We start from the raw sequence: 23,987 nt of genomic DNA on the forward strand, positions 1-23,987 counted from the left end.
TGAACTTGTCCACATTAGGGCAATTACCCAGCATTAGCAGTTAGTCTACATAATGGTGCAATTAAACATGACTTAAGCGCAGACAAGGAGAAAGCATTTTCAGCAGTCACTCAGCCAGACCTGTTGCTGACATTGCTCACAGAAACAGGCAGACCTTTTAGGAAGGGCGACTGCCTTGCAGCTCAGCAGTCGTTCTGCAAGCAAGAGGTGAGTTAGCCTGATTGGCCTTAGCAACGCATAATTTACAGTGGCAACATATCAAAAAGAGAATGCTTTAATATAGGGTCTCTGCCACCTTGGCCCCTCTCTTCTGGGCTGCTCTCTGGGAGGAGGGTTAGCCTACAGCGTGCTCTACCCATCTCCCTTTGTGACTGTGGGGTGTAGGGCGTGGGTGTCACTGGTCTGTGATGGGAGCTAGTTAAGTGAGTTCCTTTTCCAATGTACCTTGTACTGGGAAGGGATCAATGCTTATCAGTTCAGAAACCATTACCGTGCTTGAAATCGCCTTATGGGATAGTTACTCCAGAGGCCTTGCAATCCCTCTGCCTCCGCTGTCCCATCTCCATAGCAGGGATAACACTGCCTCTCCCTCTTCTCCCACCAGCTCAAGGGGGACTGTGATGGGGGAGGGGGAATGCAGGACAGGGAGCAAACCACGCTGATACCTGGGAAAACCAGGAGGATGTTCTGCCTGTCTCCAAGGACAGATGTCCCTGCTTTCTCTGACAGATGCTCCTCCACATGAACGAGAAGAGCTTTTCATCCAGAAGCTGCGGCAGTGCTGCGTGCTTTTTGACTTCATCTCTGACCCCCTCAGTGACCTGAAGTTCAAAGAGGTGAAGCGAGCAGGTCTCAACGAGATGGTGGAATACATCACACACAACCGTGACGTTGTCACTGAAGCCATCTATCCTGAAGCTGTTATCATGGTAGGGCATGGGGCCAGTACATGCTTGTGTGCCAAAGAAATAGGGACTGTTCAGAAGCACGGGGGGGAGGAGGGGATAGGGATTTGTCAGACAAGAGTGTGACCCCAGTCCTACTCATTCCTTATTACCTGCCCACCCCCAGAAAGAGAAGAAGGGGGGCGTGACAGTGCCTGGTGTAGGGAGAGGTGGAAGCTTTTGTCTCTGGCACAGACTGCGCTTGTGGAGTTCATATGCAGACCCTACAGCCTCTAGGGAGGGATCTGTTTGTGGGCACAGCTATGGCAAATCACAATGTGTTGCTCTGCAGTGAAGGATTTGCTACGGGGAGGACCATCATGAGGTTCAGGGATGTCATTCATGCACCTTTTCACTCACCTCAGTTTTCAGTGAACCTCTTCCGGACACTTCCGCCATCATCCAATCCCACAGGCGCAGAGTTTGACCCTGAGGAAGATGAGCCTACATTAGAGGCTGCCTGGCCGCACCTTCAGGTGAGGAGGAGATCTATATAAAACCATATAGACCCATATAGATCTGGTGAATTTATCTCCAGGAAGTTGAGAGTCCTTGCAGTGCTGGAGCCTGCCAGCCCTGCCGCTGGCTGCTTCCCCAGCCTGCGAGGGTTGCTGGTGTGGGGACGGGGAGAGACCAGGCCTGCCACCCATGGGTCAGAGGTGGCTTACAGGCAATGCAGGCAGCAGGGGTGTCCTGGAAACAGGCTGATGGCTGTGTGCAACATTCACCTGCAGATGGCTGTAGTCCCATGTGGCCCTGAGGTAGGCTGGGAGTGAACACTTTACTGGGAGCGAGGGAGTTGTGCCATATTGCCTATGTAAGAAGCAATTCCCAGCAGTGTTAATGTCCCTCCCGAAGACTCAAGAGCCCTCATGCTCTGGGCTTCAGCAGCATTGGAGACATCACCCCTGTCTGCTTCAGTGCTCCTCTCCTTGCCCAGCTCCCTGGGAGGCACATGGAGGAAGAGGACCTTCATGCCAAAGCAAAGCCTGTGCTGGCACCTGCTAAGGTGTCTCCTGTATGCTGGATGTAATTCAGTTGCGTTAACTGGGAGCAAACATTTGACCAGAAAAGATAGTGAACTGGAGGGGAGGAAGAGGGGAAGGGAGCCAAGGATCTTTTCATTAGGCTGCGTGTCCTGGGAAGTAGACTTTAAGACAAACTAGGTGAAAAGGGTTATGAAAGCAGCAGTGAGCATGGTTTAGCAGAGCTCAGCAGTAGAAGTCAGGAGGTAAGCCTATGGGGGTCTCCCTAGGCACTTGCACAGGGATGTGTTGTCAAGCTGACAAAGGCAGAACAAGAGCCAGGCACTGCAGAATGAAGCAGAAAATACAGAGGAAATAAGGTGCATTCTGCAGCAGTGGTTAATCACTTCTCACTGCTGCAGTTGACATAGGGATATGAGCATCGATAGAAATGGCGTGTCCTCAGCACCAGAGTGCTATGAATGCTAGGAAGCATTTGTTTCTCAGGGTTAAGTCAGCAGCAGCCAGCATGGATTTGTGGCAAGTGTGTGCTGAGTTTTCTGGTCATCACCTGAGTTTTTTCTGTGCTGTTGTCCTTGGCAGCTGGGCCAAGGCATCCTGTGGATGGGTGACCCCATAGCTCCTTCAACTCCATAGTCAGACCTTTGGGATACAGTGCTCTTGTTTGGCGTAGTGGCCCCTCAGAAGCACTAGGCAGGGTCAGCCCTGGAATGGACTCATCCCTTAGGAGGACAGCAGGACCAGAAGTTGCTGTTTCAGCACTGACAGCCTTCTTAAAGCAAGCTGTCCTTTGTTGTCCAAGTGGGACACAGCATGCAGTTCGCATGGCTTAGCAGGGCCAAGCCAATTTGGAGTCAGTCCCCAGAAGGCAGAGGACATAGCATGTTTTCCTGGGGTCCGTTTCATTTCTCTGCTTTTCTGTTCTTCCTTGGTGTGTCTCAAAGGCTTCCAATGAAGCCTGAGCCTTTGCCATCTCCTCTGAAGGTTTCTGTTCTCTATAGAGACGTGGGCTTAACGTGGGAGAAGAGCTTCCCAGGCCTAGTGTCTTCATCTGAGTTGTCTGTTGTCTTTGGCAGGACCTGAGGTGATGAGATCTCATGCAGACTTGGGCAGTTATGTGCCACCAGCCCCCTGCCCATCAGAGCAAGGGCAGCTCAGTTGATCCCACTGGGTGGGGAAACACAGGTTCCTGTGTTTTCTGTGCTCCTGTTCAGGCTTCCCAGCATTTCCCCAAATCCTTAAGGAGAAGGAAAACATTTAAAATCTGAAGTAAACTCTGGTGAGAGGATGGGGGGGATTTCTAAGTGATCTCCTCTTCTCCCCCCGTAGCTGGTGTATGAGTTCTTCCTCCGGTTCCTGGAATCGCCTGACTTTCAACCAAACGTAGCCAAGAAATACATTGACCAGAAGTTTGTACTATCTGTAAGTAATTGTTGCCCCTGCCACTGTGCACCACCTTTCCGAAGGACATGCAGCAGATTTTGGTCAAGGTGTTGTGCAAACAGTCCAGCTTTGTCGGCAGGTGCTTGATGATGTGGGGTTTCTTTTTTCCTCTGTTTAGTCTTGAATGAGTAGCCAGAATTTTCTGTGCAGGGCAAGAGTGTGTGTGAGCTGTAGTCCCTGGAACTCATCACTCATTGTACAGGTGGAGAGGGGCACTGGGGGCCTTGCAGGGGAAATCCGGGAACATGCAGCTTTGTAGAGTGTGCAAGCCATCACTGTGCTTCTGAAGATGAAAGAAAGAAAGAAAGAAGTGTTGATGGTTCCAGCGTGTGACTAGGAGGCTGCATGTTTCAGGGAAGCAACCACTGCACTCAGGGTGCTGAAGGCATCACTCAACTGAAAGAGCCCCTTTTGCCAAGCAGTAGCCGTGCCCAGTGTTGCTGGTAGCTTTGTCCAGATGGGCAGTATGCAGACACTGACTGAATTTCTCTCCCCACAGCTGCTGGATCTCTTTGACAGTGAAGACCCCAGAGAACGAGACTTCCTAAAGACTATTCTGCACAGGATCTACGGGAAGTTCCTGGGTCTGCGAGCATATGTGAGGCGGCAGATCAACAATATATTTTACAGGTGAGATGTTTCTTAGTGCCATTGGCCTAGTGAGTGAGTGGGACAATCCAATGAGATAAATTTGGGGCACTAGGCTGTGATTCTCTCTGATCCAGACTGTGATTAGCTAAGTAACTCAGTTATGTCACACTACTTTAGTAGGGATAACCTACCTGTGCTATACCTGTGCTTAAGAGCAGTGAGGTTGTGATAGCGCTCTCTTCAGCGCACATAGCAAACGTTGGGGCGTGTGAGCTTTAGCTGATCTGGGGGCCATGAATTTATTTGCTTCTATTTCTCACACCTTGCCCTGTCATCTTGGAGTTCTGTTATTTGCTAGGAAACTCCCCATCTCCAGTGTTTTCCTTCCTTTTGCTTATCAAACTGTATCCAGCGTTTGGCAATGACCTCTCATTCTTCTGTTCTCTTTAGGTTCATCTATGAAACAGAGCACCACAATGGGATTGCAGAGCTGCTGGAGATTCTGGGAAGGTGAGGGCACTTTTGGAAGTCCCACAGGGCCCATAGTGAGCGAGACCTCCCAGCTCAGCGTGCTGCATGAGCTGGCAGTGCCTTCCTTCAGCACTTCTTGCAGGAGCCACCTCTTCCAGAGGATCTCAGTCTGATGAAGCACACAGTGAAAGTACTCTCCAGCCTGCCGATAAATGCAGTGGTAGCCTTCTCCTCCCCAGATTTGTCTCCTGTTCTTTTGAGTTTGAGTCCAGTCACACTTGCTGTCTTGCCTCAGCAGGCAGTAAAAGAGAAGAGTTCCTCACAGCCCTGAGAAGCCTTAGCAGCGAGCAGCCTTCTCCATGGCTTCAACTGCCTTTCTGTTTGCAGCCCTCTCTTATGCCGCCATCCTCCTGTTCTGTAAAGTACAAGCCTCGAGGACTGGGCTGCCTCTGTGCTGGCCTTCCCCAGAGGTTCTGCTTAAGTGTGTGTGGGCTCAGCCTGGCACAGGACAGGCCTGGCAGAGCCCAGGCCCCATCAGGGGCATTCCCCTGCCGTGCCTGCTGAGGGAACACTCTCGCTGAGCATGGTATGCAGGTTGGGCCCCAGTGACCACACTTCTTCTGGTGGGTGCTTTCTCAAGTGACTAATGAGAGCTAGGGCAAGCCACTGATTCTTTTGAGGTGAGAGATACTGTGTTTCTGCTGGGTAAAGATGTTAACGAGACTCTTGTTTCTTCTCAGCATAATCAACGGGTTTGCTTTGCCTCTGAAGGAAGAGCACAAGATGTTCCTCATCAGAGTCTTGTTACCACTGCACAAGGTCAAGTCTCTCAGTGTCTACCACCCGCAGGTGAGAAGTGCTTCAAGTTCCCAGGGCAGAATGTGATTCTTGCAAAAGCCGTTGTTCAGGCTTGCTTATAGCTATTCACCGGGCTGGATCACTGTGTTGTACAAAGTTCCTGCTGTGAGATGTTTCGGGCTCTGCACTAGTCCCTTACTGTGGTGGTTCATCCCAGCGTTGCGGTGCCTGGGCCTGTATGTATACATGTGTGCTTTTTGCCACTGGCTAATAGGAGGGTATCCTGCCATTTCCTGCTGACTTAATGCTGTGGCCTGCTTTGCCTTTCTGTGCTGGAAGTTTGTGAAATATTGGGGCCCTGCTGAGAGGTAAAATTCCGAGCTGCAGTCATCAGCCTGTGCGTGTGGTGTGTCAGCTGTTAGTCACTGCTGCGATATGTGGAGAAATCAGTGTGCTGGGTTGCTAGGCTGGTATAGAGATTAATTTCTTGCAATTTAGAATACATAATGGAAGAGTAGAGAAGATCAGGACCCAGGCTAGGAAGTGAAAAAGTATGGGTACTGAGCAGTGATGTCTGTTCTCCGGCCTTGTTTTTTTGGGGCAGGGCTTTGTGGTAGTCAGGTTTGTTCCTTCCCGTATGTGCAGCTGTGTTTGCATTTGAATGTATTAGCTGTGGACTACTCTAGATGGCTCAAGTTTTATCCTTTATGCTGCACAAATTTCCTGAGCTCAGGCCCTGCCTGCTTGGTCTTAGAGCCTTCACTTGCCATCAGAACAACTGGATTTGTTTGGAGCTGCAACTGTCTGCTCATCACACACACTGTGGAGGGCATAATGTGACTTCCAGCCTAGGGTGATGTGGTGGTGGCACTCTAATCTCAGGTATGCTTGAGGAAGCTCTAATCTTGCCATGTTTTCTTTCCTACAGTTGGCGTACTGTGTTGTACAGTTCTTGGAGAAAGACAGCAGCTTGACAGAGCCAGTGAGTAACCTTGTTTAACCTCTGTGTGTCAGTCAAGTCCCAAAAACTTCACGGCTTCCTTAGAGTACGGCAAGGGTGAAAAAAGGCTAAAGAGTCTGGGAGTCAACTGGATTGTTTACTGGGTTTGGCCTGGTACCCTGTGCTAGTCATGTGCAAGCCTTTAGCATTCTCTCCTGAAAGATTCAGGAAGGTGGGCTATAGTCTTCCTTTGTGCTTCGGATCTTGGTGTAGCAGAAGGAACACTATACAAAGCTGTCCTTTCAGGGCAGAGCTTTTAGCTATTGACAGATGCGGCAGACACAAAACACGTGGCCATCTGATATCTGATGGAACCAGCATGAGCTCATGGGGGCCCTGAAATAGTAAGGGTTCACTCCAGACTGCTGGAGTTGGCTGAAAAACCATGGGGATGAGGTTAGGAACCTGGGACACAAAGGTCTACTTAGGCAAGCCACTGTTCCTTCCTGCTCTAGCATCAGTTTCCTACCTCCGTAGTGTTAAGTCACATTGTAGACACATTTGCCTTCAGGATGTAGTGCTGGGAAACAGCAGGTTCTAAAATGTGTGAGCAGTGTAGATGAGGACCTCACATATTCCAGTTACTGGCTGCGCAGACCTGCAGTGTTAACCAGGCTATATGCCGGCTTGGCAGAGGGCGCAAGCAGGAGACAAGCGTTTCTCCACCCGCTGCAGGCCAGGAAATGTCTTCTACAGAGCTAAGCTTCACAGCCTCAAAACAGCAGATGGCCAAAGAATGTGTGCTTGTGTCACTGTAGCAGGGAGCACCAGAAAGTGTGAGCATTTTAATGAGTAATGCTAGCTGAGGTCGTTCTGTTCTCTGGCTGAAATGTGTGCATTCGTGGTGAGCCTGACTGTGCTCGGTGGAAGCTGGTCAGCTGTTATCAGCTTTCTGGCTCCTCAGCTCTGACACCAGCAGTGCTGAAACAGACCTCCCAGCTTTTCCTTGAAATGTGGGTCCTCCATTTCCTGTGTTCCCAAAAGCCTGCTCCGAAACAAACTGCGTAAAGTAGCTTCCTGATCATGCTGAGTACTTCCTGTGGCTGATATCCAGCCCAACAGCCTCCTGCCAAAGCACTTACTGTAGGGTGAGGGAGAAGAAAGAAATAGAAATCTGTCAATATTTCCAAGATTCATTTTGCAGCTTATTCAAATAGTAAAGCTCCATAGCTCGTCAATGCTTCCTGGGTAGTGGCCCCTGGATTAGAGACCCAGGTCTGGTTTGGTGCTTGTGGAAAGCAGTGGGATGACCCAATTTCATTACCTTCAGTGGATGTTGTGTTGGGTCTCAATCAGACATACCAAGGCTGTATGGCCACAGATTGTGTCCTGTTGAAGCATGCTGCTTGTGAAGGTTTTGAATAGACTCCTGAGATGACTGGGGTTATTGAAGTCTTGAAGAATTACAGGGCTTGTGCATCAGCAAGGCTCTGAATGCACTAGGAGATGTTGCCACCAGTGCTGGAAGGAGGCCAGATCACTCACTAGGTCCATACTCACTCAGAGTGGGCATCCCAGAAGCTTGCTCAGCAAGGCTTGACATGGTAGCTCTTGCATTAACAGCAGTCTGAATGACTGCCAGGTGAGCAAGACCTCAGATGTGCTCAGTAATAGCAAAGACAGACTCGACACACCTCGCACCACCTTAGCTGTAGGAGAAATTACGTCTGAGTCACTGAAGCTAACTTTTGCCTGAATGGCAGACCTGAGTAATGACAAACACTGAGGATACTAAACTGTTGGCTTCTCAAGCCTTGTGTTGGTGGAAACAATGCTCAGATGTTTCTAATCTTGCTGTTGCATTGCCCACTACTGTCCCTCCACTGCCGTGACCTTCCTCTCGAGTGCTGGCTTCAGGATCAGGTTGCTGAAGTACACAGTTTGAAAGAGCAACTCCTACCACCAGTTGTATGTGAATCTAGTGTCCACAAAGTTAGCATTTCTGTAAATGCTGTACCAATGGCTCCAACAGAGTGAAGGTCTGCAGGATCTTAGATCCTGCCTTTGACCGTGTCTAGAAGCAGATGGGTAGGGAAGGAAGCAATATTAAAAATAAATAAAATCAAGTGGGATATAGCCCTTCCCCTAGTATATTCTTCCAGTATTGCTTACAGCAATAGTTTACTCGGCCAGAAGTTGCATGTGCATTGTCATATTTAATTATCACCATTAGGTGTAACCTCTATAAACTTGTCTACTCCCTTCTGGAGTCTGTTTGGACTTTGAGTCTCCACAAAGTCTTGCAAGAATGAGCTCCGTAATCCAATTACTTTTGTGTGAAATTGTACTTCCTTTTCCTTGTCCCAAACCCATCCATTGCATTGTTTATTGGGCGCTCCCCAGTGTTCAAGCTCTGCGGTGTATTGAATAATGATTCCTCAGTGATCTTCTCCATAGCATTTCCAATTTTATTAGTTGATCTTCCATGGTTGCTCTGCACCATCTGGCAGCCACTGCCCACTCTGGTTTGAGCCTTCCATGTTAAGCTGTGTTTGGGGAAAAAAGTGGTTCTAAGCTTTGTGCTTGTAGTACAGAATCGTAGCAGCCTGGGCAGTGCTGCTGTCTTGCGTGTACCTTGGCAGAGTTTGGGCTTTTCTCTTCTTTCTTCCCTGGTAATCCACCCTGACTTTCTTAGAAAGTATCTTCTGTTACTTCGTCCCCTCTGCTGTTGTGACCAGACCCTTAAAAATTTATTTCATAGCTGGTGTTAACTTTCAACCTCTAACACTGTCTCTGTACCCTCCCCACTCAGGTGATTGTGGGCTTGCTGAAGTTCTGGCCGAAAACTCACAGTCCCAAGGAGGTGATGTTTTTAAATGAGCTGGAGGAGATCCTGGACGTGATTGAGCCATCTGAGTTTGTGAAAGTTATGGAGCCCTTGTTCAGGCAGTTGGCCAAGTGTGTCTCCAGCCCACACTTCCAGGTGGGTTGCAGCTCAGGGAGGGGTGGGGCACTGGCTTGTGAGGGTGACACCACAGCTTTTGGGCTTGTGTTTGTGGATCAGTGGCACATGGAGGTGTGACCAGGGTGAGTATTGGGGTGACATGTGGTGGGAGGCAGTGAGAACCCTCACCACAACCACAGAGCAAGCTCATCCAAAGAGAAAACAAAGCGGATCGGTGGAGCCCCTCCTGCTGCACTGTGCTGTTCAGCACCATGTGTTGCAGCAGGCTGGAGCTGGAGCAGAGGTGCTCTGCCACTTCCTGTTTTGGCTAGCAAACGTAGAGGAGATCCATCCAGTGTCACCCTGTTGCAGTAAAACCAAGCTGGCTGCAGTTTTGGAGGGAGGCCAGCCAAAGAGACAGTGTGCAGAGAAGGTACTTCGTATTATTCTGGTGTAGGTGGTAAAGAGTGACGTATACTGAAAAAGTGCTACAGTCTGCTTCTTCCTTGTTCCCCCTGAGGGAAGCTGGCTGTAGTACCAGGCTAAAACAATCTCTGTGGCTGGTAGTCTTAGGTTTAAAATGTCCAGGGAGGTAGGACCTGCTAGTAGCTCCTAGCAGATGTTCTTGGCTCACTGGTTTAGGTTGCCATGAAGAGTGCCCAGGAAGAAGATAGCTTGCTGGTGAAACACATGGCTGACCCAGGTATGGGTGGGGTGTTAAACAGTGACATAGCCCTCCCCCAGAGTGAGTGTGACTGCACAGTGAGGCAGACTGGCTTCAGTCTGTGTTTTGGTACAGAAAGGTACAAAGTCATGTGTTTACAAGCCAAAAATGAGGTCAGTCTAGGTCACGTGTGTATGTAAAAGATCACTGTTTCCTGGAAGGGACTGGGGGAGCCTGATGGAAACCAGCTGGTCATGGATTACTGGTGCGGTGATGGGAACCAAAGGACTAACATGACCTTTGGGCGTGGAAGGAGCTACCATAGGGAACTAAAGAGCTTGAACAAAGTAGGGTAAAGGCTGGAGGAGAGGCATCCTGTGCTTGATAGCAGCCCTCATCTGCTGCCAACTCTTTGAAAAACAAGACTGAAAAACCTGGAGAAGGTGCAAACACTTTACAGCCTAAGAAAATTAACCCCAATGGTATCCCATACAGTCAGGCTGAACAGTCTCTGTGTCTGCAGCTTGTCTGAGAGCAAAAATAGGAATTGACTTCTTGGTAAGTCTGAACACCTTGGTGGGGGAGAGTTTTCTCTGAGTGGATTGTGTGTTAATCTAGCAGACAAAGGCTTAACAAGATCTAATAGCTGGAAACCAAAGCTAGGTAAGTGAACACCAGGTGACTTTCCCTTCGTTTACTCATGTGGAACAGTACGTTAAGGGGATATAGTGAGTTCTCCATCATCTGAAATATAAAACTGAGGCTGGATGTCTCTCTTCCTAGGTTTTTAAATCATTCTCAAGCTAGCACTAAATGCAGAAATTAGCCTGGTGATCTGCATTGTTCAGATTTGGGGTTAAATATGAAGAACTGTGGTTGAATCTATCACTATGGAAACTTGTTAGACTTGTTTGTCTTGTTAGAGCAGGATGGCTGCCCCAAGATTTTCCATATTTTCACCCTTACTAAATCAGGGGGATGAATTGTGGGCCTGGTGACTGAAGCATGCTCCAAAGCCCAGAGAGACTCTGTTGTGGGGAAGGCCAGGGAGGAATGGGGGGAATGGAGCTTTACGGAGGACAGTCTGAGGAAACAAAGGAGGCTTGGAGCTAGTCTGAGCTGGGACCTGGAGTGGATGACATGACTGTCCTCAAGTGTTGTGTAAAGGGTGTTGGAGTCATCAAGTATATCGATGGTAGGCTCGCCTAGTCAAGAATGTGAGGTTTTCTCCAGGAAACTGAGAAGTGTCTGGCAGAGGCTAAGGGAAAGAAGGCTGGGCAGCAGGGATGAATGGCCTTGTAGAAGTTGGTGAAGGTCAGCCCTGCTGCCCATGCTGTGGGGAAACATTTGCTCCTCAGCTGGGTGGTAACAAGCTCTGGTCTCAGCACTGCACAGTTTCCCTGTGCACCACAGGTGTTACTGGAAGGATCCTCTCCAAGGGTGGCTTTCTCTCCCACTGCAGGTGGCAGAGCGAGCGCTGTACTATTGGAACAACGAGTATATCATGAGCCTGATCAGCGATAACGCAGCCAAAATTCTCCCCATCATGTTTCCAGCGCTCTACAAGAACTCCAAGAGTCACTGGAACAAGTAGGTCTTTCTGCATGCCCTGGCACTTGCTGTGCATGCAGGATGGCTTGACCTACTGGCAATCTTGGGGCATGCTGCTACAGTGCAATGATGCATGGTGCTCGGTGACACCAGGTGCTGAGCCAGAGGGGTTGTTAGTAATATCAGCATGAAAAAGTGCTGCAGCAGACCACAGTGGCCTGCTTCTGCAATGGGTCAGGCGCCTGCAATGACCCGCCTTGGGGCCTTTGAGTATACCTGGAGTTTGATACCTGCATATCACTAACGCTGCCGGTCTCTTGGAGGTGTGCAGTAGGTTTTCCAGCAAATTTCTGGCTGCTTGTTAACTAATGGTCACCCATATGCCCTCCATGACCAGAGACCTCGGCTAATGCAGTGCCTGACTCCTTGAGTACAGGAAGAACAGAGAAAGCAGAACTAACCGGGCAGATGTCCCATGTCAAATTATCGCCCTCTGTGTCTGATTCCTTGATACTAGTCTGTTTTATGGTTCTCCATCAACTTCCTTTCTTCCAACTGCTTCTTCAATTGATTCCTTACCTGGTTAATTCAAGTTGTAAAACTCACTTCCTTTTAATGAATTAGCTAAAAATACTCAGTCTACAGTCGAGATCCTAAAATCTTCCAGCAAAAACTACAAGAAGACAAAAAAAAGTCATCTTCCCCTATTCTAGAGGGTGGAAAAAAGCAAAATAATTAATTCTAGGGAGGCTGGGTGAGTCCAGAGCTTAGGAGTATACTGTGGTAGCAAAGACAGGGTTGTGAGGTGGAACAGTCAAGGGTGCTCTAAAGACTGGGGTAGACACAGACACGCAGACATGAACGCACACAAACACCCAGATACGCACACATGTGCAGACGGGCACATACATGCATGCACACACATGTATGATGTGTGTGCACATATGCACGTGTGCGTGCAGACAGATGCGCACAGACATGCTCTCACTCAGTGTTACCGCCCCTCCTGATCAGAGTTCAGAAAAGGACTTTACGTTCTTGTCTGAAACCCTTCACCAGTTCTGTCTCCTTCTTGTACCAGTCAAGATTCATGGTTCTGCTGTTTCTGTCTTTTTTCCCTGTCTCCTTCCCAGTGGTATGGCAGAAGAAGTCCTGAAGGTGTTTTCCTCTTATTTCTCCTTGTCTTTGTTTTAGCACTAGCCGCATCTTCTCAGGGCAGGTTGAGTACCAGATTCTCCTCTTTCTTCCCATAGCTCGCCTACTCCAACACTTTGTCAGACAGCCTGCCTAAGTCCAGTAGGGCTGTAGCTCTCTTCTTCATTCCATCTGTAGAGCTGGCAAAGCACAGAGCTCAATCTACTGAGTCTCTCATCTTTTGCCTCTGGGTCAGGTATTTCAGAGACAGCTTCAATACTTGTTTTTATTCCCCAGGAGAGTCCTTGTCCCAGAGAGAGCTCACACACAGTGCAACCTATCCATAAATTGCTGACACAAAGTCGGCTTTCTTCTGTGGTATTCTTTGTGCTGGTTCCCATCTCTACAGGGCTGCTGAATGTCTGTTTTGGGCAGCTCAGTGACAAAGCTCATGACTGGGCAGCCCAAAAAAGTCATTGTGTATATGCGAGGTGAACTGTGGGAGGCACTAAAGCTAGATTAGGTAAAGCCCCCTTGAGAACAGCCCTGAGCAGGTCCCTAACATCCTTCCTTTCCAGCTTCTAACTACAATAATTAAATGTGTGAATGCATATTTTTGCACTCATTAGTCTGACCACAGTAGAGCAGACCTGTGCCAGTGGTCTTCTCTTTCTTCTCCGTCTCTTTCTCCCTGTGCGATAGTCTCTGCTGTGTTTGTGGAGGGGGTTTTCCCATGCTGAGAGCTGGGACTGTGTGAAAATCTTTTGTCACATTGCTGTAGTATATGGATTGCTGCTGCTGTTAGCCCTTGTCTGTGCTAGTGGTGCTAACTCAGGGCTGAGAACCTGGAGGATACCACCATGACTTGTTCTTCTTTCCTCATTTCTTTGCAGGACAATCCATGGGCTGATCTACAACGCACTGAAGCTGTTCATGGAGATGAACCAAAAGCTTTTTGATGACTGCACGCAGCAATACAAGGCAGAGAAGCAGAAGTGAGTAAGAGGTTCTTGCCAAGTAACTTGAGCTCATCCTGGAGTCTCCTTGGGGTACAGTAACAGATGGCAGATGCCAGTAGGCGGAGGGGAAATGGAAAGGTGGTGCAAATCATTTTGTCAAAAAGTAGGATTCCTCAGCAATAACTATGTGTAGGGATGAGAAGAGGTAAAATGTGTGCCCTGATAAAAATCCTTTCAGTTCTGCTGAAGCGGTAGCTTGGAAAAGAGTGACAGAGTTTGCTGGGTCATGAGGAAATAAATTGCAATGTAAAGGATACTCAGCTTTGTAGAGACGCTTATGCTCTGCCTTGGAAATATTTACCAGTTTGTATATGTCGTAGTGACACCAGTGGAATCCTGCTTTAGAAAGACTTTTCTGAAGAGCTTTGCTGCAGTGGGCATAATACATCTTTCATGCCACAGGACGCTTTCAATTTTCCAATAATAAAGATGGAATAATACCTGGAATTTCAAAGAGCAAATGGTGGACATAAAATCTGAGCTCAGCAAGTACTTGTGCCATGATGCTGTAAAGAGGAAAAAACTCCACTTTTTCTGCTTCCTTGTGCTGGTTTTGGTGCTTGTATGACTTGTCTTGGTGAGCTGAGTCAGTTCAGTAAGCTAGAAGGAAACTTTTTTTTTTTCTGTGTCTGTTTTCTGCTGACTTAGTGACATAAAATAGTGCTTCTCATTCCTGGATGAGCCAGGGCTGCCGCAGGGGTGGCAGCGGGGAGAGCAGGGCTAACCCTTGCTGGCAGTGGGGAGCTCTGGGATACATTCAGTTGTTTTGTGAAATAGTAATAAATAACAAAGTTGAGATATGAATCAGAGCTTGGGGATGGGTAACCTGCATATGGAGAAACTAAGGTTTTGTTAACATCTGAATTGGGAGCAAGCAAGTTTTTTTTTTTCCCCATTCTAGGGCATTTGTGAAGCCCACAAATGTCTGCACATATATTTTAAGTCACAGTGACAGCACATTTACTATGAGATCTACCTGGTGTTTCCATCAGGAGCTTTTTCTACCTGTTTAGCTTCTACCCATGCTGACCTGCTGAGAGTGACTGTTCTCAGCATTGGTGTGTGGCTGATGGAGGATTGTTCTGGAAAAGGTCAAAAAGCAGCTCAGAGCTGTCCGAGAAATGGATGGGCAGAGCTGCACTCTTTTCTGCTCATGTTAAGATGTTTTTTTCCCTCTAGTGCCTCTCTGCATAATTAAGCTTCAGAAAACCTTGTGTTGGGTTTTTATAAAGGATATACCTTTTGCTGTCCTAGATAACCAAATTTGGTAAAATGTCAGTTGAAAGCTTGGTGGGCGGGATGTAAAAGTGTCTTTTAGCAGCTGAATCCGAGATGAGTTTACCTATGGTGAGCATGATACAATTCCTCAGCTAAGCGGGATTTCCCTGCCACAGGGACCCAGCTGAAGGAGGCCTTTCTGGGCGAAAACAAGAAGGCTCAACTCTGCTGGCATGTCATTAGCAGCTGTTCCTGGCTTGAGAAGTGTGAAAAGGTTTACCCTCTGAAGGGATGCTGGAGCTGGGAGAGAACGTTGTGAAAAGTCTGTAGGGGCAGGCTGGGAAACAACTAGAAAGGGAAATCAGTGGCAGAAGGGAATGGGGTAGGACAGCAGGCTGGGGGGGAATAGCAACTTGTCTGGACAAGGAGGTAGAAAGGAGGTAGAAACTTTGGGCAGAGGTACAGTGAAGAGCCAGGTTGGGGGGTGGTGGTGGTGGTCATGGTGGTAGTGTTATTCTTAATGTCAATAGATAGTAGGAATAGGATAGGTAAAGGGAACAAGTTAGAGGAGGAGAAGATGGGGGTTTGTTGGGCAAGGGGCCTGGGACTGGACAGGACGTAGGACAATGGTGGGGGGAAAAAGCATGCACTTGGGAAGATGGATTAGAAACCTGGGTTTACTAGAGCAGTATGCCTGAGTTCTTTGCTTAAGTCCATTGTGAAAATGTCATCTTTTCCCTCCATATCTTTAAAATATCCAAGAAATATGAGCAAATCCATGTGCGCTTAACACTGTGGCTACATGTTCTGGAGTGTAATAGAATAAGTCATTGCTGGAATGAATGGGGTTAGAAAAAGCATGTTTTTCTAACAAAAAAAGCATGTGGCAGGAGAAAGTGTTGTTTAGTAGTGTCTCCCCAGTGGAACAAGACCATTTCGTAGCCGAAGAGTCTGCCTCGGAGTTTGGGGTGCCATTCCTGCACTTCCCATACCTGCTCTTCTTTCCGCAGAGCGCTGCGACCTGTTCTGGTGAGCAGCAGGTCCCGTTGCCTCCCTTTCAGTGGACAAGACATGCTGCATCCCCAGCTCATTTCTGCTGCCTCCCTGGCAGAGCTGACTGCAGGCCATGCCTGTGGGTGGACAGTAATGTGGCATTGCAGACAACTGCCATTTTCCTTTCAAACACAGAGACTTAAACCAAGTAGAAATAGTACTTTTTTTTTCTTATAAAACCCTGTGAGGCTGTGATGTCGAGTGCCTCCGGAGTAAAGCACCATGCTGAAGGCTGCCTGTGGGAATGCTGGCTGGATCACTGTAATGCAGGATTGACCTTTAACTGTGTGATGCCTTGCTTTTTCCACAGGACCTCAGCCTTATTCAGTGAGACTGACGAGTTTGAAGCACTGAGGCTTCTTTAGCGTAGACAGAAAAAGGAAAAAAAAAAAAAACCAACCTGTGAAGTGTTTTCCCAATGAGCTGCTAGAGACCTTGTGCTATGAACTAGGAAATAGGACGTGCACATGCGAACAAAGCCAGTAAATGTGAAACAGTGAAAAGGAGAGAGCTTGTAGGTACACAATTAGGCTGCAACCAGATGTTGAGAGGCCTGCTCAGAAAAGGCTTAGCCATGTTTTTAATTAGTTACCATGCCTACAAGTGACATGCCAGCTCAGGCCTGTCACCACTGCACCCCTGGCTGTGCAGCTGCAGCCAAGGCTGGTCATGGAGGGACAGACTCTCCCCGGGACATGTGAGGAGGCTCTCTACTGTTCGGTGCAGATGGACTGACTGCGCCTTGCTAATCTCCCCAGAGATCTTGAACCTGTTTGAATTATCAGAACCCTTCAGAAGACAGTGGGGAGATTGGGGCAGATAGGTAATGTCTTGTCCTGTACGTGCCCTTCTGTAAAAGCGCGAGGGCCTTGAACGCTGCCTTTCAAGAAGTGTGGTGTCAGCATGCCCTGGGGCCACCCTGACACCTGACATCTCTCTGGTAGCAGCTACCTTGCTTCCTTCGGCGTAGGCCACAGCAGCGGGAAGGAGAAGATACCTCCCTATATAGCTCTTCCTTTCCAAATGTCCTGCCAGTGGCTTTCTCATACTGCGAGTAACGCAGAAAAAGGAAAAAAAAAAAAACCAACCTGTGAAGTGTTTTCCCAATGAGCTGCTAGAGACCTTGTGCTATGAACTAGGAAATAGGACGTGCACATGCGAACAAAGCCAGTAAATGTGAAACAGTGAAAAGGAGAGAGCTTGTAGGTACACAATTAGGCTGCAACCAGATGTTGAGAGGCCTGCTCAGAAAAGGCTTAGCCATGTTTTTAATTAGTTACCATGCCTACAAGTGACATGCCAGCTCAGGCCTGTCACCACTGCACCCCTGGCTGTGCAGCTGCAGCCAAGGCTGGTCATGGAGGGACAGACTCTCCCCGGGACATGTGAGGAGGCTCTCTACTGTTCGGTGCAGATGGACTGACTGCGCCTTGCTAATCTCCCCAGAGATCTTGAACCTGTTTGAATTATCAGAACCCTTCAGAAGACAGTGGGGAGATTGGGGCAGATAGGTAATGTCTTGTCCTGTACGTGCCCTTCTGTAAAAGCGCGAGGGCCTTGAACGCTGCCTTTCAAGAAGTGTGGTGTCAGCATGCCCTGGGGCCACCCTGACACCTGACATCTCTCTGGTAGCAGCTACCTTGCTTCCTTCGGCGTAGGCCACAGCAGCGGGAAGGAGAAGATACCTCCCTATATAGCTCTTCCTTTCCAAATGTCCTGCCAGTGGCTTTCTCATACTGCGAGTAACGGGGTCAGGAATGAAGGGAGCTGATGAGGTACGCATCACCTAGAAAGCAGGGCTGGGGGTGCCGCTCTCATAGACTCAGTGCTGTCCTGTGAGGCATTGCTGTTTAGAAAGGTAGGATTTTCCAAATCGTGAATGAGTGGCACTTTCAGATAAACTGCAATGGAAATGTCCTAGTGTAGGAGGTAAAGCCAGGCTGATTGATGAGGTTGGGAGGAAGCTTCCCCTATAGAGGGATGTTGGGCAGCTGTAATACTAGAGTTAAGTCAATGTGGCATCAAAATAAAGACGAAACTTTGTTTCATTCTTTGGAAATACTTGTTTGAAAAGAGTGATCACAGGTGTAAAGCTTTCAGACTTTTAGAAGTGTTGTTCTTAGTAAGACTGAGTATTCTCTTTGCAAGGTGGTCTTTTGCAATATCAGCTGAGCACATGGTGGGTAAACCGGTGGATCTCAAAGTGCGATGAGGAACGGAGGGCTTCCCTGATGCTATTCGGACTGCTTTGGTGATCTGAAAGGAAAGAACGGGTGCTAGAGATACATGGAGCTGAATGACTGGATGAGTGCCCTTGGCTCACTGTGTACCAGACCTGTAATGTGATGTAGTCTGGCCAAAGAAAATGAGCTTTGTTACACCCTTACATGGCATGGCGGTAGACACGATACCGGCAAAGTGGACATTGCTTTGGAGGGGCAGTGGCCTTCATGATGTGAGGGCCTTTGTGGACAGACATATTGGTCTACATTTCCAGTGGCAAGATTGGAGTAATACGTATGTTTCTGTTTACCAGACATTAAAAAGGATTCTGGAGAAATTGGGGATGAGGCAGGAAAGAGCTAGGGAAGATCAGTGCTAACTCCTGGTCCCAGTCCCCTGCAGAGATCTCCAGAGCTCTGTCAGAAAATGAGGTGTGGGTTATTCATTTGGGGTTTGGGTTTTTGGCAGTTTTTTGACCCTATGTTCTCTGATGGAGTAGTCTGCTGCTTGAATGCTTAGCAACTTCATTCTCATTTTTAGCCTACTTTCTTACATATATTTCAAGAGTGTGAGGTGATTACAGAGTATAAGAACTTCTTTAGCAGGGATAGATAGGGCTCTAGAGAGATTAGTAGCTGAGATGAAAGCCAGATAGTTAGTTAAAATCAGAAATAAAGCAGAGATTTTAGTGCAGATGTTTAAAATGTAGAAGAGAATAACAAGGAGTGGTGGGTGCTCACCTCTGTTTGCAGGGAATGTTCACTGCCCTGGGATTTACAGGTGGCCCAGTTGAACGGTCACTTAAGGTCTGTGCCAAAATCTGTGCCAAGTTCAAGAGCTGTGCCTGGGGGTTTGGGCAGCTCTCTGGTGTGTTATGGCCAGAGAGAGAGGGAACTGGACAGTTGAGCCCCAGCTCTGTTGGAAATGGCAGTTTGTCCCTCTGCATCTGTGGGGCACGAGGAAAATGTGTGTTTGACATCCAAACTGGTGTCATTGCTTTACTCCAGAAACCAGTCGCTCTGGTCCGCTCCTGCAGCACAAAGCCAGGGAAAAAGTACCTGTGCAGCCCACTGCTGCCACCCTGTGCTCTGAGGTGAGCGAGGAGTGTGCCTGCCTACCTCCTGCTAGCTGCAGCGTGTCCCCTCTTCTTGCCACATCTCACCTGTAGATAGAATTAGGGGTCTCTGAAAGACAGAGCAACTCTTCCCCTCGCCTGCACTTTTCTGCTGTCTCTTGCTTTTTTCTTCCTGTGAGTGAAAGCTGCACTTTCCCCAGGAGTTCACACTTGTGCGCGCTCTCTCTCTCTCTCTCTCTGCAGGGGAAGGTTCAGGATGAAGGAACGAGAAGAAATGTGGCAGAAAATAGAGGAGCTGGCCCGGCTGAACCCCCAGGTGGGTAACAGCAGGACCTAGGATGAATGAGACAAGAATGTGCTGGGAGTCTTGACCTGCTTCCTCAGCTCATGAGAGCAGGCTCTAGCACCTGATCTCAGTCCTGTGCACACAGCTGCAGCGGTGGTCTGTCCCTCCCAAAACCCAGTGTCCTGGGGGTGCTGGAAGTGTTTTACCAGCCTGGCCCTCTGTAGCACTGACCTCTAAGTAATGCCTTATAGAGAGCATGTATGTGTTTATGAACTCCTCTCTCAGCTGCGGCTGTACATGCAGTGTGCTCAGAGGGCACAGGTAGGAATGGGTAGAAGATGCTCCTTTCCTGTCTGTGTACCTACTGCTACCTTTGCGGGTGCCAGAGAGGGCAGCTGGAAGAAGTGTGCCGTGCTGTGTTAGGATGCTGGGGGGGAAGGCTTGGTGTTGGATGGCGTGCTGACTCTCCAGCTGTCTGTGTTGTCTGCAGTACCCCATGTATTACGCACCTCCACCATTGCCTCCTGTCTGCTGTATGGAAACGGAGACCCCAACTGCGGAGGATATACAGCTACTGAAGAAAACGGTAGAGACGGAGGCTGTGCAGGTGTGTAGGTGACTAGGGTCCTTCCACAATTACTCTCAGACCAGCCAGGACATCAGCATAGTCAGTCCAGGGTCTAGCAGCCAGAACTGGCACTTTCCAAGTGTTCTGAGGGTAAATGCCCCTACTCTTATCCCTGGTCATTAGAGATCAACCTGTAGTCTGAAGAGTGGAGTTTATCTAACCTTCACACTCTGGAAAAAGTGCAAGTGGGACTTTTCTGTGTCCTTTTGGTCTGTGTTTGGCTCTCAGCCTGTTGTGCAGCATGCTGCGGTGTCACCCAGCGTATCCTAGAGTAGTTGGAGTCAGGGAATGGGGAGGCTGGAGAGGTGAAGGGGTTTGCTACTGATCCCTGACTCCTTTGGTTTGTCTGTAGATGCTGAAAGACATTAAGAAGGAGAAAGTTTTGCTGCGCCGGAAATCTGAGCTTCCTCAGGACGTCTACACTATAAAAGCCCTGGAGGCCCACAAGAGAGCAGAAGAGTTTCTCACCTCAAGCCAGGAGGCTCTCTGACGGGCTCAGGAGCTGGCCCAGGAAGCTCTGCCCCATCCTTTTCCCCCAGGGGTCACGGAAATGCACTCAGTTCTCATGTATAAATAAGGAATGAACATGGTGAGCTGTGCCTGTCCTCCACTCCATCTGCACCCCTCCAGGGTAGATCTGGTTTTACGTTATAACTTGTATCTCACCACTGTCATGTCCTCCTGCTTTTCCTCCTTCCTCCTGCTTTTCCACCTTGGATGTGCGTGCGTGAAGGGAGCCTGCCTGACCTGCGATTGTATCAGCCCAGGCAGGAGTCACTTCATTTCCAGCTGCCGCCTGGTTCTTACTCTGCCTGGGAGCCAGAGCCTTGCTGCCCTGCAACACAGGCTCTGTGTTGGCCAGAGACTGCCGCGCGTGGCTCAGCATGCTGCTGTAAGCCCCAAGTGCCCACCTCTGCCATGCCTGCCCCCGTGCTGCCTGTGCAGCCAAGCCCTGCGGCGGTCAGAGGTCAGGCTGAGCTCAGGGCAGGAGCGTGTGGCAGAGTTTGTGGGGGCTCTGCTGCCTCTCCGCCCTGCCTTGGGGTGCAGCTCCGCAGCTGGAGGGTCTCGCGTACAGCGGAGGAGATGTTCGCTTCCACCTTTCTTTTGCTTCAAGCCCCTTGTTCTGTTCCCCTGTCAGTGGAGTGGGGGTTCAGTGCTTCGCCACCCCCAGTAAAGCTGGGTGCAAGCACTACATACTATTGCAGCCCTCCCTTTAGAGCATCCTTAGAAGCTCTCTTGTGGGAAAGTGAATTCCTTCAGCTGTTTGTGTTGGTCCGTGCTGACTTGTCTCCATCCCGATGTCTTGGGTTAATCGTGGGCCCAGAATTAACTTCCCGCTTTGTAGCAGGTGTCAGCCACTGACTTCTGCTTTCTTCCTCTACCTGCTCAATTAAAATACTCCTGCAGCTCTCCCTTTGTTGCTGTATCCCATCCTTAGCTCTGCAGTGGCCAGGGTTTCTAGGAAGCTTGTGCTGCTAAAGTTATTTCTGCAAACTAGTGGAAGCAATGGATACACGTTATGGGGCCAAGCTGAGTTTCTGAGTGTTCAGTTGTCTCCTCTTTATGATCAACAGCTAGGTGCTACTGCTGAATTGCTTCCGTGGGTGCTCTGAGCAAAGTTCGCCTCGCCCTGTTACTTTGGCACCTGCTGTGGCCTGAGGCCCTTGTTAGTTATCATATGGTGCATCAGGGACTTGTGCTAATTTAGCATTTAGAGCGCACTTGCTGATAGCCCAGGGGGTTGCGCAGCACTTGAGTGCTACTGTGATCCAGCTTTCTCCCATGCCTTCTGTGGTGCAGATTCAGTGCCAGGCCAAGGTGCCACCTTAGAGAGGCTGGCTTGTGATAGAAAAGGGAGTCTTCCTTGCTTCTTACCTGCTGCGCTTGCTTTCTTGATACATAAGCTTAAGTGGGTTTGCAGTAGCGCAGGGAGCTTACGGGGTCGGTGCTAGTCTGACACTGCTTTGCAACATCATGGGATGTTGCAGAAGGTCCTGGTGTATCTGCTTGTCCTCACCAGTAAACCATTCCCAGGTCAGAGGTTCATCCCCTCTAATCTTACTGCTGGTGTGCAGCACATCTTTCCTCCAACCCAAACTAAGCTGTTTTTCCCCTGTGTATCCTGTACCCCCTGCCCTGTTTAGCTCTCTTTCAGTTCGGCCCTCAATAGGCATGCCACCATCTCTTAGGAGCAGCTGGCAAACGTGAGTATGTGCGAGATCACCCACAGTCACGCAGGACCCCGCCTCCCCTCCACTTCATGCGGTGGGCCAGTTCATCAGAAGACTTATGAAACACCTCAGGGAGGTTATTGCTTATTTTGAACGTTAGTCCGAACTCATGGTCAGCTGCCAATCAATTACCTCACGCCTGCACAGCATGTAGACGTGCACTGGGTGATGCCGGATGATGCACAGGAGCAGCAGGCATCTCGGGGCACAGCGGAGACGAGGACGGCCGAGCGCCACCCGCAGCAGGGCTCTGGCTGGGGAGGATGTTTCTTCCCGTTGCAGTACAGGCTTTCCAACTTGTCCGCTTAGTGTTGTGTTATAAGCCGCCACCTCACTTTTAGAGTGCTACGGCATGTGTGTGCCCTCACTCGAGCCTGCATGCTGCTAGGCAGTGGCTGCCTTTCCCTGCTGCAGGCTGTTCTGCCTGCTGAAGGAAGAGAGACTTCTGGTGCACAGAGGCTGTCGCGGTCCTGCAGATGGTCTGTCTCTGCCGGCAGTCCCCGAGCATGGCCAGAGGAATGCTGCCGGGGTTGTGCCACATGCAGGGGCAGGACTGCAACGCATCACGACTGCGTGCTGTACGGCTTCAATGTTCTCATAGCTTTGTGTGTCTTGTTCAGGGTCAGGGAACTTATGCTTAGTACCTTCACATTGCCATTAGTTTGCTGCCTATTCATTCCAGTGTCCTGGACATCTAAGAAGGGGACCATGTGAGAAAGCGGGGAGTGTGTTCACCCCCCTCTGCCACACGTACGGCTCATACGCAGACCTGCGTCTGCCACGCTACAGCTGCCCCTTGCTCAACACTTGGTTTCTAGCATTAGTGCTGCTCATTTCTGCCTATGCCTTTCCCCACATCAGCCAAATGGACAGAACTGGAGCTGCCTCTTCCACTTCACCTAGCTCCCTCCTCCCGAGGGAACAAGCAAAATTAACTACTGCATTCACCCCCTGGACACAAGTATTAAGCTGCTTACAGTTCATATGTACATATGGTGTACTTTATTTTCAGTAGAGCATTACATAGTTGAAAGTGTTGGATTTTGTACAGATGTCCCTGTATGTACAGAACTAAATAAAACCGATCTCTTGGAAAGACATGTTGGACTCCACCTCTGATATTCCAACACGCAGCCCCTGTCCTGGGAGGAGGGGCCCTAGTGTGGAGAGGGACTTCTCCAGCACTGACAGCACAGGGACAAATCCAGTGTTCGTCCCAAGGGAATCTGGGCAAAGCCGGCCAAGCCCCCTCCCTCCACACGCACACAGGTATGGAAACCGGTCGGGCTCCTCGGAGGCAGAGGAAGCCAACACAAGGACATCACAGTGACTTACGCACCAGCCAGAACCACGAAAGAGGAGCAGGAAGGGAAGTCGGACAATGTCGGTGGGAGAAACTGGAAGGTCAGTGCCGGCAAGTCCCGTCACCACCCGGCTCCGAGGCAGCGGGCGCTTGCCTCGCCTGCGCGGCGGAGGGAGGGCTGGGGTTAGCAGCCCCCACGCCGCAGCTTGGCCCTCACTTCCACTCGGGCCTGGGGCCACTGAGGCTCTGACGGGCTTGCAGTGTGCGCTGCACCACGTCCTTCCACTGGTCCTCCGAGATCTGGCTGGCCCACGCGGGGATGCCCAGGCTGGGAAGCTTCACGCTGGCCATCGTCCTCTTCACCAGCTCCACATGCTCTGGGAACAGAGAGGGCATGAGACCGCGGCCGAGCGCCGCGCAGGGCGGCCGGGAGGGCCCGGCCGGAGACGCTGTTACCTGCATCCATGGGGATAGAGCTGCGGCTG

At 49.7% G+C, this 23,987-nt stretch overlaps 1 protein-coding gene across 1 annotated transcript; it reads left to right on the forward strand.

Annotated features, from left to right (window-relative positions):
• The first annotated feature begins 716 nt into the window (after positions 1–716).
• On the forward strand, positions 717–23,299 carry PPP2R5D (protein phosphatase 2 regulatory subunit B'delta). Its single transcript, XM_009272609.2, has 13 exons — positions 717–929; positions 1,310–1,420; positions 3,260–3,352; positions 3,873–4,003; positions 4,415–4,474; positions 5,176–5,284; positions 6,162–6,215; positions 8,986–9,156; positions 11,244–11,371; positions 13,360–13,461; positions 19,298–19,370; positions 19,831–19,947; positions 20,321–23,299. The coding sequence occupies exons 1-13, from the start codon at positions 861–863 to the stop codon at positions 20,456–20,458; spliced, it is 1,356 nt and encodes a 451-aa protein (XP_009270884.1). The 5' UTR covers positions 717–860; the 3' UTR covers positions 20,459–23,299.
• Positions 23,300–23,987: the final 688 nt, after the last annotated feature.

Source organism: Aptenodytes forsteri, unplaced genomic scaffold (genome assembly GCF_000699145.1).
Source record: "Aptenodytes forsteri isolate BGI_AS27 unplaced genomic scaffold, ASM69914v1 Scaffold238, whole genome shotgun sequence".
In the NCBI taxonomy this organism is placed as follows: Eukaryota; Metazoa; Chordata; class Aves; order Sphenisciformes; family Spheniscidae; genus Aptenodytes; species Aptenodytes forsteri.

What these genes read in the sequence shown, in the direction of transcription:
- PPP2R5D (XM_009272609.2), top strand. Translation starts at nt 861, where the DNA reads ATGGTGGAATACATCACACACAACCGTGACGTTGTCACTGAAGCCATC. An exon ending in TCAGTGTCTACCACCCGCAG is followed by an intron (nt 5,285 to 6,161) that starts GTGAGAAGTGCT and finishes TCTTTCCTACAG; the next exon opens with TTGGCGTACTGTGTTGTACA. An exon ending in TCCAAGAGTCACTGGAACAA is followed by an intron (nt 11,372 to 13,359) that starts GTAGGTCTTTCT and finishes ATTTCTTTGCAG; the next exon opens with GACAATCCATGGGCTGATCT.